This window comes from Equus caballus, chromosome 1, assembly GCF_041296265.1.
Source record: "Equus caballus isolate H_3958 breed thoroughbred chromosome 1, TB-T2T, whole genome shotgun sequence".
Lineage (NCBI taxonomy): Eukaryota > Metazoa > Chordata > Mammalia > Perissodactyla > Equidae > Equus > Equus caballus.
The window spans coordinates 30,664,583-30,677,311 of record NC_091684.1 but is presented as its reverse complement, the minus strand read 5'-3'; the positions used below and the strand labels follow the sequence as shown (position 1 = coordinate 30,677,311).

At 45.0% G+C, this 12,729-nt stretch overlaps 1 protein-coding gene across 4 annotated transcripts in view; it reads left to right on the top strand.

The window, feature by feature from the left end:
* ABCC2 (ATP binding cassette subfamily C member 2) overlaps positions 1–11,964 on the top strand; it is a 57,470-nt gene extending 45,506 nt beyond the window's left edge. For all 4 annotated transcript variants that reach the window (XM_070223011.1, XM_070223003.1, XM_070223013.1 and 1 more), the window contains 8 exons: positions 1,250–1,449; positions 2,934–3,060; positions 4,898–4,999; positions 5,435–5,578; positions 6,419–6,577; positions 7,577–7,743; positions 10,592–10,786; positions 11,478–11,964. In XM_070223011.1, coding sequence (XP_070079112.1) covers positions 1,250–1,449; positions 2,934–3,060; positions 4,898–4,999; positions 5,435–5,578; positions 6,419–6,577; positions 7,577–7,743; positions 10,592–10,786; positions 11,478–11,607 — 1,224 coding nt within the window. In that variant the 3' untranslated portion in view covers positions 11,608–11,964. The remainder of the gene's footprint in view (positions 1–1,249; positions 1,450–2,933; positions 3,061–4,897; positions 5,000–5,434; positions 5,579–6,418; positions 6,578–7,576; positions 7,744–10,591; positions 10,787–11,477) is intronic.
* The last annotated feature ends 765 nt before the right edge of the window (positions 11,965–12,729 follow it).

Here is a 12,729-nt window from a genome sequence, read left to right as displayed (position 1 = left end):
TGAAGCTCTATAAGACCCCTCACAATGGTTAGGTCATTGGTTGCTGCTAGAAGAGTTGTGCTGTGGCCGCTTTGTGGGTTGACTTAGTCTTATTTGCTTGGAGACATCTCTGGCAGGAGTTAGATCTCTTTTCACTTCATGGCAGTTCTAGTTTCACTGGATTGTCTGTGGATGGCTTACGCTCAATTCCAATGTACTCTCGAGGGAATAGGTAGCTTGAGAGCCAAGCTTCACAGAAAAACTGGAGCAAGTGAAGGGACTCCATGCTTGTAGTATAAATTAATGAGGGCAGGGAAGCTGTGGAGAGAACTCTTGTCCCACCAGTTACCTTTAGGATGAACTGTTCACCTTGGGAAAACAATTCTGAAGACTTTACAATCAAGGCAGGCTTATGGCCTGTGGTAAGGTGACACCCCCTGGTGTTTGTGTTGAGTTCCTCAGGTTCACTGTCCTCTCGGTAACAACCTTTTGACTGTTAATAACAAACCAACAAATAAGAAGCAGGATATTTGAGGAAACTTCCAGGTATAACATTTTGAACTCCAACTCTCAAATGCCCAGCTCTTCCCTGGTTTCACCAAATCCTCACAGAATCTATTAGCACCACTAACCCATTCCACTGAACCTCACCCTTCAGGCCTCATGTCTCAGAAAGTTGGCCTGCACTCTCTATTACATCCAGGTCTGGTTCTTAGACCTTCAACATTTCACACACCTCCAGAACTATCTTTACCTTCACACACCATCGTGGCACAGTTTTGGTAACTTACCGGACTCTATTCAATTTTTATCCAAACCTCAGCATACTTTTCTCTGGCCATTTCCTGCCCATCTCCACTTTTCACACACCTGGGGTCCCAGCTGCATTTACAAAATCCTTTGGAGGCCCTTTTTCTAACTACAACAAAAACTGTCATTTGGACAGTATATGGAGATTCTTGGGGAGAATATGGATCAGGCTGACCAAGCTCCTCAAATGGTTTGGAAATTCAAACCTCTAAGGCTGTGGTATAGTCTCCTCACTTTCATCCTCCTCTGTTCCCCACCAACCCCAGATATTCCCACCATCCTCTTCCTCTCTCATCATTCCTTTAGCCAGAAGTGGGACTGGAGGCTTCTGTCTCCACAGCCCACAGATGTGGTCTGTGGCCATCAAGGTGAAGAACGTTGGGTCATGGCCACAAAGGAGGAGGTACGGCATGTGTGAGACGATTGTGTTACTAACAGACTCTTTACTTTTGGGGACCAGATATTTTATGTGGCTACGTCCCGCCAGCTGAGACGTCTGGACTCTGTCACCAGGTCCCCAATCTACTCTCACTTCAGTGAGACCGTGTCAGGTTTGTCTGTCATCCGCGCCTTTGAGCACCAGCACCGATTTCTAAAACACAGTGAAGTGGGGATTGACACTAACCAGAAATGTGTCTTTTCCTGGATTACTGCCAACAGGTGAGGCTGCTGCTGGATATTTACCCAAATTTGTGCTTTGGGATTCTGCATGTTTGACGTTAGCTATAGGAAGGCAGGCATGACAGTGATGTGAAAATCACTCTGGCCAAACACGCTCATCATGTATGTAAGAGAAGAATGCATGAGCTTTGGAGTCAGAGACTGGGTCCCAGTGCCTGCTCTGCCATTTACTGTGCTGAGTAAATTGTCTTGACCTCTCTAAGGAAAGTCTCATTTTCTTTGTTTTCACAATTGCTAGAACACAACTATTTCACAAGGTTATGGTGGAAGTTAAATGACATCTGTCAGCATTTTGTAACCCAGGTACTAAACAAGTGCCGGGTGAACTGGACATTCTCTGCTTCCCCGAGAGTGGACATGAGATTCTCTATAGGCAGGACACTCTTCGTAGGGTGGTGATAGAGCAGAGGTTGGAGGGAAAAGAGTTGGGAATTTTTAGGTAAAACCAATGATGACAGAAATGGAAAGTTCACATCCTGTAAGGTGAATCCCTGAGTAGGATGAGCATTCTTCATTTCTCCAGCATCATTGGACCCTGGCAAGAAGTGGTATGTCCTCTAAGAAGGAAGGTCTTTTTCAGGAAGGGAAAGTCTTTAGTGGCCTCCACATTGTCTTAAGGTGTTAAGGGTAGGCTCATGATGCTCAGTGTTATTTGGAATGTGGAGAGATCAGAAATTTGATCGTAAAGATATTTTATTTCTTAGGCACTTTCCAAGAAGGGAACAGGCATATAAGTAAATCCTATTGTATGTCCGTTGTAAAATATGTTTCATATCTGTTTGGATACGTGCTAGAATTGTTGATGCAAACATCTGAATGCATTTTATTTGGGAAAGTCAATTTTTATAAACTATGTCTTTCTATAAATCATTCAGTTCTCTAGGAAGCCCCGATATATCTCCCTGTGATCAACTCATACCTAATTTCCCCTAACTTCTAGGTTCTCCACCTTTTTAAAATCATGAAATCAGACAGGGTACACTGAACCTTACTGTGGTGCTTACTTTCTACCCTTACATTTGGATTCTCTATGGCATTGCTTCCCCTGCTTAGTCAAAAGAAATCACTTGGAATGTTTGTTAGAAATGCAGGTTCCTGAACCCAATTCTAGTCCCTTTGAATCAGAATCTCCTGGGGAAGAGTCTAGGAATTTTTTGCATGAATTTGTGCATTTTTAAGAATTGCCCCAGATGATTCCTTTGATTTGGCAAGTTTGGGAGACATTGCACCATAGGATTCTCTTGGTTTAGCAAACTCCTCTAGTACCTTTAAAATGCAATTTATTTTCCAAAAAATTCAATCCAAGATTTTAGGAACACGTGGTAATTTGAGGCACCTCCTAAGAGCACAGCCATACCAACTCAAGCCCTCTGAGAATGTTCTATGAACACTGAGGTTGCTGATTAAGATAAGCAAATGGAGATCAGTGACACCTCTCTCTCTCTGATTCTGTTGCCCTGCAGGTGGCTTGCAGTTCGTCTGGAGCTGATTGGGAACCTGATCGTCTTCTTTTCAGCCTTGCTGATGGTTGTTTATAGAGATACCCTAACCGGGGACACTGTGGGCTTTGTTCTGTCCAATGCACTCAATGTGAGTCTGAAGATTGGGAGTTTGGTTACATTAATGCACTTATTCCTAAAATGAATCTAGAGTATGCCATGGAGTCCATGCTCTTGATTCTTTCTAGATCCAAAGGGATGAGGGGAAACTGAGGTTCAAACCCTGGCTCCCTCTCTTACTAATTGTACAACCATGGACACACTCCTTACCATTTCTAAGTAGGTACCAGCATCATCTGGAAAAATGGACATAAATTTTGTTGCCCTTGGGAGTTAAGAAAGCAGTTTCATATGATTCGACCTAATAGTTCCCTGTCTCTTTGCCTCTTTGCTTGATTCTAGTCAAAAGAGAGAATAAATGAGTTTCTTTTCCATTATATCAGAAACCAAAAGGTCTTGTGAACAAATAACTTCTCTTATGTTTCTTTTTCTTAGATCACAGAATAATTGGAGCTAACTCTAATAAACAACATAGAGTCCAATAAAACTATATAATGCATCCCCAGCATGACTAGGGGATTAATGTTGGACATTATTTCCTAGCACCTAAGACACGGGCTGGCACTACAGTAAATGTTTAATAAATCACACTCACATAATGAGTCGTTTGACCATCCTTCATGGTATCTTTCAAACTAATATATTGGAGATTTACATAACTATCAGCAAGCTCTATAAGGTGCTGTCTTCAGTAGGAGTTAATAAGGCTGAAGGCAATCATGGTGAGGCACCCTAAAGGATTCTGTTGTTCACCAGAGTCAATGGGTTCCCTGTGCCACTGGCCCTTCATCCCCTCACTTCTAGGTTTATTAACCTGGGACAGATGGGGCAAAGAGTTGGAGAATTACTAGATTGAACCAAAACAAAAACATTCAAATATCAACAACTACATAAGGTTCAACCTACATAAAGTGGTTAGTCATAGTGCCCACGATCCTATGCTCACCGTCTCTGTAACTGCCATGTGCTCAACAAAAATTCCCTGTGCCTATGTGCCAGGTCCAAGTCTTTGCCTGAAAGAAGCTTGCATCAGAGTAATCCACGGATTCCCCAGATTCTAGACTGGCCCAGATCATGACAACCTTCTTACTGCTACTTAGATGTACAGTCACCTGCTACATAGCAGTGTTTTGGTCAATGACGGACCACATAGATGATGGTGGTCCCATAAGATTAGTACCATATAGTGTAGGTGTGTAGTAGGCTATATCATCTGGGTTTGTGTGAGTATACTCTATGATGTTCACACAATGACGAAATCACTTAATGACACATTTCTCAGAACGTATCCCCATTGTTAAGTGATGCATGACTGTATTTTTGTAATGGCAGGAAGGTATCTGGAGTTCATTGGGATAAAGGAGGACAAGGGTTCATGTGGATGTCCTACCTTGAGGGCTGGGTTCTCAATCAAGCTGTTGTTAATTGAGAGCAGAGAGAGGAGGCAGCTTTTTGGAAGGCCTTCTCCCACGCTGTGTCTTTTCTTATGCTTTTCCCATTTGAAGAATGCCACCCCATATCTTCTCCACAGACACTAGGCTTACAGGCAGGAGAGCCAAGTTCTGGCCCCACTCCACCAACTCCCGCCTCTCCAACCACAGCTTTAGCCCCAGGCCACTCCAAGCTCATATCGCCTTTCATGTTTAGCAGCACACAGTTGAACACTTAATTGTTCTTCAGCCATTCAGTGCACTGGTCTCATTTCCTCCCCCAAAGAGGTGAGGATTGTCACTTATACTTTTCCTTGCTTGCTTGTGGAGCTCAGCATAGCGCTGGGTACAAAATAGGCACTGGATTGACTTGTGGTTTGATTGGTTGAGTTGGTTTCTGAGCCTGAGATGATCTTTAGTCTTCTGGTTATTCTGTAGATCACACAAACCCTGAACTGGCTGGTGAGGATGACATCAGAAACAGAGACCAACATTGTGGCTGTTGAGCGAATAGATGAGTATATAAATGTGGAAAATGAGGTAAGGAGGAATTAGAGGAACCCAGGGGCAAGGCAAAAAAAGCAAACTATGTGACTCCTTCAAGAGAACATCTTCACTTTGTCTAGAGGATGCACATGGGATCATAAAGGTTCTCCTCATGTTCCCCTTGCTCGAAGTCAAAGGACCCAATTTCTTGAAACTTAGACTAGGAAGTGGTTTGGTGGAAGTCAGGGCTTGGAATGTGCCAGGTTAAATGGTGGCTTCATTCTGGAGATCCATAGAGCAACCTTGTGGGATAGCGTTTCTTTAATTGAATAAGGTAAGAACCTTCTGAAAGTCTATTTCAGTCTATTCAACGCAGATGCCCACAGGTGGCTGGGACATTGTTGCCCTTCTTCTGTGACAGGAGTCCCATGGGGACTGTTCAGTGAGTTGCCACCATGTGAAGCACTTCTTCTCCTGTCTCCTTGCCAGGCACCCTGGGTGACTGATAAGAAGCCTCCGGCAGGTTGGCCTAGCAAAGGGGAGATCCAGTTTAGCAACTACGAAGTGCGGTACCGGCCTGAGCTGGATCTGGTACTGAAAGGGATCACTTGTGACATTAAGAGCACGGAGAAGGTAGGTGGAGCTGAAGAAAGGCCTGGATATGAGTCCTTGTGATCGGAGCACAGTTGGACGCAGAGGTGGGGAGCAGCTGGACTCTGGGCTTTCATTATTAGGGAAGCAGGAGAGGGTCAGGGCACTTTCTCCGCCCTGGGGAGGTGTAGGGACACAGGGCCACCACCAGAGGGCAGGATATCAAGAGCTCAGACTTGGTGGGGCTGTAGGGCTTCCTGCTCAGTCCTTCCCTGCCTCCCTGTGGCATCCTCTTCTGTGGCTGATGGTGGCTCCTTTCCTGTAAGGGCCAGGGCATGTGGAGAGGAAGTTAGGAAGCACCAGGCCTGGGGAAGGAACTGCTGAGAAGAGCAGTGTGGAGGTTGTCCCTGCAGAGAGAATGGCCTGGTTCTCCTTCTCGTCTGCAAAGTTCTGCACCCTCCTATGGTGTTCTTGCCCTCTGAGGATGTGGGTCTAATGTGGGACCCAAACAAGTGTAGGTAAAGCTGCCGAGGTCCAGGTCCGGGTCTGGTTCTCAGCTAATGGCAGGTCCGTTCCTTCACTTCTCCTCACTTCTAAACAAGGGTTTTTAAAAATCTATGATTTCCAGTAATAATTATAACAACAACAGCTGCTGATGTGTCACTGCAGTTCTCAGCAAGTGACTATTTAGGAGGTAGGATGGGAAGGTCATCTTTTTCTGACATTTGGGCAATTTTTTCTTACCAAATCAGTTTCACATCTTAGAGATGAAATAGCCAACCACTGTCTCTTTCCACCTGTGTGGCTATGAATGCCCCAGGCTACATTTTTTTCCCCAAGAATTACCTGGTGAACTAACGTGCAAAGGAACTGTATTTACAGATCGGTGTGGTGGGCAGGACGGGAGCTGGGAAGTCATCCCTGACAAACAGCCTCTTCAGAATCCTAGAGGCTGCAGGTGGCCAGATCATCATTGACGGGGTAGATATTGCTTCCATTGGGCTCCACGACCTCCGAGAGAAACTGACCATTATCCCCCAGGTGAGCTGTAGAACTTACTCTCTCACACGCAGCAGAGGACAGCCTGTTTTGCAGGAAATGTGCATGTGCTTCTTGATGTATATTCAATTAGCAGTCTCATTTCTGTAGTCTACCCAGGATACCTAAGCTAGTTCCTTAAGACACATTGTTTCCAGAACTTACAAGAATAAGTTTTGCAGCTTTTTGTAATATGCCTGTGTGACTGCCAGTGTCTAACCAGTAGGTGGCAGCAACACAACAGAAGTCAAATAGAGCAGATGATTAGTTAGCATTTCTGTAGACCATCAGGGTTCTCAAGACCTTTGCAATCAGCGTTAGCAGTTTTGCCACTGAAGCTTGAAACCATTAAGCTTTATACTCCCCATTTGATATGGTTAAAAGATAGGGGAGGGAATTTGCTGCAGGTTTCTGCCAGCAAGCAGAAAGCTTAGTGCATCAGCAAGAAAGGCTTCCCTTTGGCTTCCTCTCCGGAACCTACCAAACAAGGACTGCCCCGGAGGCCCCTCCACTCTCAGGGTGGTGTGTGGGTCCTCATTAGAACCATTGCTAGCTGCAGCCAAGTCTCTGCCGATGGTTTTGGTTTGTCTGACATTTGCTCAGTTTGATATACTCTTTTCTCCAGCCTCTTCAAAAGCTTAATAAATTCTTCTCTTGCGACTGTACTATCCCCATCTGCCTGCCACTGATCTCTCCACCTCTACACCATATTTGGGGTTGTGGGACATGCCTCTCAGCTTCTTAAGAGATGCCGAGGCAAATTTGGAAATCCATAAATGAATCTCAGAATGAAAAACAAAAAAGCCAAAAACTCTTCATCCTGTGCTTGGCTCCCCGGCTGGCAGCCACTCTAAGCCTTCAATGGGGAAGCCTTACAAAAACTTGACCACTAACTGGCTTTCTATCTCAGGCCAGTCCTACCTGCTTTCTCCTGGCCACAAAGAACTGCTAGTCCCTTTCCTGTCATTAGCCCCAGTAGCCCCCTTGTCCCTCGTCTTGCAGGATCCCATCTTGTTCTCTGGGACCCTGAGGATGAATCTAGACCCTTTCAACAACTACTCAGATGAGGAGGTTTGGAAGGCCCTGGAGCTGGCTCACCTCAAATCCTTTGTGGCTGGCCTGCCACTTGGGCTGTCTTATGAAGTGGCAGAAGCTGGTGACAACCTCAGGTAATGTTTCATAATCCACTTTCCCCACAGGCAGTGAGAGGAGGTAAGGGGGAGCCACTCCTTTGTTCCTTGTGCTACAGGTGGTACCTGGCATTATAGAATTTTCACTCTCCAGGTGCCAGCCTGGTGGCACAGCAGTTAAGTGCACACGTTCCACTTTAGCAGCCCAGGTTTGCCGGTTCGGATCCCGGGTACAGACATGACACCGCTTGTCAAGCCATGCTGTGGCAGGTGTCCCACATATAAAGTAGATGGAAGATGGGCATGGATGTTAGCTCAGGGCCAGTCTTCCTCAGCAAAAAGAGGAGGATTGGTGGCAGATGTTAGCTCAGGGCTAATCTTCTGCAAAAAAAAAAAAAAAGAATTTTCACTCTCTAGGTCTAATTCCTAATGTGTAAAATGAGCCCGTTGTGAAGATGACATGATAAAGTAGATGTGAATGTGCATCAAAACTCTTGAAAACCTTTGTTAGTAAAGGCACCCTCACGAGACATGACACAATGTGAGCTTACACATCCTGCCAGCGTGGACATTCTCAACTCAGCTGTGGACTGCTACCAGGATGAAAACAATCCCGATGCCTAGTCCAAGCCCAGAGAGTCTGATTCAATTGGTATGAGGTGCAGACTGGATACGGAAGTTCCAGAGGATCCCCAGGGGGTTGTGATGGGCATCCTAGTTTGAGCAGCACTGGCCTAAGGGGCATGTGGACAGTGGGGACGGTGTGTCCTCAGAGGCCTGGGGCTCCTGAAACACCTTAAATCAGCACAAAGACTCTCTTGGCTTCACAGTTCCTTTTACCTTTCCAAAGCTCGTCTATGTATGTCGACACTTCACACTTCCGGCCTTCCCTATGTGTCTGCCTCTCGGTTAATAAGTTGACCTGGCATTTTGCCTATGACAACCAGGTTTCTCCCTCCAGATGGTGAAGTCAGCCATCAGCCAAAGCCTGCTGCTCAGGGGTAGTTCTTGCTTGAGTCCCAGGTGCCTTCAGAGTGGGGGGTAGAGCATGGACCGTTAGCAGATGACTCTCAGAAAAGAAAGGAGGCTCAGTAGCTCAACTAACGGGCCAGCAGCTCTGGCTTCACCTGGGAGCTTGTTAGAAATGCAGAATCACAGGCTCTAGACCTACTAATCAGAATCTGCAGTTTAGCAAGATTCCCAGGTGATTTGTGTGCATATTACAGCTTGAGAAACACTACCTAGAGTACTGATTCTTAACTAGGCCACACCTAGAATCACTTAGGAAACTTAAAAAAAAAATCCCAATGCCCAGGCTGCACTCCAGGCCATTTGAATCAGGGGCCCAGGTGATTCTTCAGTGGGTAGCCCTGAGGAACACTTGTAAGCCTCCATATAGAACACCATCATGTTTGTTTTCCCTCAGCAACAGATCTAGGCAGTAGCAAAAGTTAAGTAGGTCTTTAGGCCTGTGGAAAAGACCAAACATTCAGTCATCAAACATGTATTGAGCACTTACTATATGCCAGGCACTGGAGATACAAAGAGAGATGACATGGACACAACCCAGACCTCCTAGCACTTACAGCATAATGGAGAAGAGAGACCTTGTGCAAGTAAATGCTGTGCAGTAAAATGCTGCAGACATGTGGGGCCACGTGGGATCCTCTGGCAGGATGTGACGGGGGCCTTAACACTTCTGGTTTGTAAGAACAAAAGTCACACCCTCCTTCTCTGTCCACAAGTGGAGACACTTAAATGGCATTCCTGATGCCTTGATTTCAGACCTGGTTTGGGGTGTTGAAGCTTAATCTGATGAGCGGTCAGAGACTGGAGATCAGTCAGCTTGGAGAGAGAGTCAGCAGCTGAGAGCCCAACTGGTGCCTCAGACGCAGCCTGTTACTGTGAGGCCCAGCTGAACCAGGCAGGAGTTTGGTACAAGTTAAGTAAATAGTTTTGCTGTGTCTCCCCTCTTATATTACAGAGAAAAACCAGAAGTTCATCTTGGGTGACTTCTCATCTCCTGCAGAAATTTTCTTACAGAGAATTACAGAACTTTAGTCTGGCTACCCCCTGTTTAATATGTTCCTTAATGGCCACAGCAGGAAAGAGTAATTAGTGAATTCCTGAATATTTCCTCCACATCATTTCCCAAAGCTTCTTTATACAAGTAAGAGGTCCAGCCTTCATTACTGGCTTTTAGCAAATTAAAGCGATTTGCATTTAACAAGCTTATTCGAATTCCACGTACATTGCATCTCACACCAAGACATCGTGTTCATTAGATAACTCTTTCTAATCAAAGCAGAAGTCCTTGAACAAATAATTAGCCTTGAGTCTAGAATTACACATTAAAATAATGGATAGATTTGCTAAGGCCACTGAGAAATGCCACTGGGGCATTCTGGTGCGGTGTCACCCTATATTAACGGTGTCAAGTCAAATACTGCTGACATGAAATTGGTGGCATCCATTTTATTTTGGAATTGTTGTTCATGTGCTGGGATATCACTGTAGCCAAATGCAAAGCACTATTTCTGGGCTAGTGTTTTCCAAACTTGTTAAACGTGAAAATTGCCTGGAGTGCCTATTAAAAATACATGTTCCTAGGCTCCTCCCTATTCTGAGTGAGTAGGGTGGGGCCCAGAAATACAAATGTTTAAATTAAGTACCTGTGGTAGGTCGTCTAATTAATTGGGAAAGTTTGGAAAACACTGCCCATGGCAACAATGAACAGGTATTGGATGAAGCTGAAGCATTCTGGTGGAATTTAGGAGTGGGGTTTGAGAGTCTGATCTGGAACATGAAAACTGACTCCCCCCACCCGCAGCCCGGGTTATTCCTTGGTCCTTAGGGGCTAATGCTTGCTTTCTTCCATTGGCTGCAGCACAGGGCAGAGGCAGCTACTGTGCCTGGCCAGGGCTCTGCTTCGGAAATCCAAGATTCTGATCATGGATGAGGCCACTGCTGCCGTGGATCTAGAGACAGATCAACTCATCCAGACGACCATCCAAAATGAGTTCTCCCACTGCACGGCCATCACCATTGCCCACAGGCTGCACACCATCATGGACAGTGACAAGTAAGTGGAGGGTGGTGGCAGAGCTTGATGGACAAGGCCTAACCCTTGGTCAACAGTAATAGCATCAGCCATGAGATACCTTACAGCAGAAGGTTTAACCACCATCATTTTACTGATGAAGAAATGAAGGCCTAGAGATTTCAAGTAATTTGCCCAAAATTATACATTAAGCTAATGAAAGCCAGCAGGCTTAAGGGAACTGTCTGGAGGGTAAATTGGAAACTGTAACTATTAACCGAGTATGGGGAGGTGGAGGCCCAAGCCATGAGCAGCAGGTGTTGACCACAGACCTTCCCAACTAAGCTGGGTCTCAGCTGCTGCCCCCGTAAACAGCAGCTTTCTGTTCCTTCCAACCCTGCTATATTACAGTCAAAATGAGGGTAACATCAGTAATCTTAGAAACCATTTAGAAAGGATAGGCTCCCTTAAATAATGTGTCTTTGAAAAAAAGAAAGCACTTATGTAAATAAACTCAGACTGCATATATTCTCCTCCTACTTGATTCTCTTGTTCAACATTACGTCTGAAATCCACCCGTGTTGATGCAGACAGCCACGGTTCATTCATTCTCCCTGCTTTGTAGCCTTGGATGAGTGAATATACTATGTATACTAAGTAGACCTGGTTTTTCTTATAAATGCCAAGATTTGAGATGCTGCTGTCTAAGACCTTTCTTTCTTCCGTGTTTCAGGATAATGGTCCTAGATAACGGGAGGATTGTAGAGTATGGCAGCCCTGAAGAACTACTGAAAAACTCCGGCCCCTTTTATCTTATGGCCAAAGAAGCTGGCATTGAACATACGAACAGCACCTCATTCTGACAGCAGGTCCCATGGGTTAGGGAAGGACTAGAAGGATCATTCGTCATTTAATTTTACTTTTTTTGTGGAGTATATCATACACACAGAAGTGTGTGTAAAATATACATTTTAAAGAAGGATCATCAGCGAACACCCATGTACCCACTACCCGGGTTAGGGAAGGAGTATAACCAGCTACATCGGACCCCCTGAGGATCCCAGTTTGATCAGAGCCCCTTGCTACCCACCCCCCAAGAGAGAACCACTACCCTGAATTTCCTGATCGTATCTCCTTGCTTCTCATTTTAGTTTTACCACTTTGTATGTATCCTTAAACAATGTGTACATTTTTAAAGTTACGTAAATGGCCTGACTCACTGCATGGATTCTTCTATGATTTTTGTTCATTACTATTTTTTGACACTCATCCATGTTGATGCACGTAGTGATGTCAGTTCATTCTCACTGCTCTGGAGTCTGGCAGTGTGTGAATACACCAGTGTATCCATTTTCATGTTGGTCAGCAGTAGGATTATTTCTAGAGGGTTTTTTTCCCTATTATGAACAATACTGCTGTGAACATTCTGGTTTATAACTCCTGAGATATACGTATGAGTTGCTTTAGGATATAAATGTCGGAATAGGGGATACGTACGGGTTTACATGCATATACTAGGTAATGCCAATCTGGTAATGCCAATTTAAAACATTTTGGTCAATCTGCTAAGTATGAGTTGGTATCTCATTGAGATTTTAATGTATGGTTCCCTGGTTACAGTTTTGGTTTCGCTATGAGGATTCTGCTGCTACTTGTTCAGGGTGCTTTGTTTCCTTGTATGCCTTTGGAATTTTTACTGTAAGCTGCTCACTCTCCTTAGCATTTTATCTATGGACAAGTTGAACCTGAGCTCTCCTAAGTTGAATTGTGAAAGCTTCTGCCTGTCACCTGCAGGCATTGCCAATTTGAATTAAATTCTCTACTAAGGGGTTTCGAACCCTACAGTTGGTGTGACTTCAGCCCACAGTCCTGCACAAGAGCCAACTCGTGGTTTACAAATTCTCAAGGGAGATTCGTCCCCTTGCCCTAGCATCAGGTTGGAGATAGACATGTTGCCCTGTTGACTCCTTCTGCATTGGGGGGTT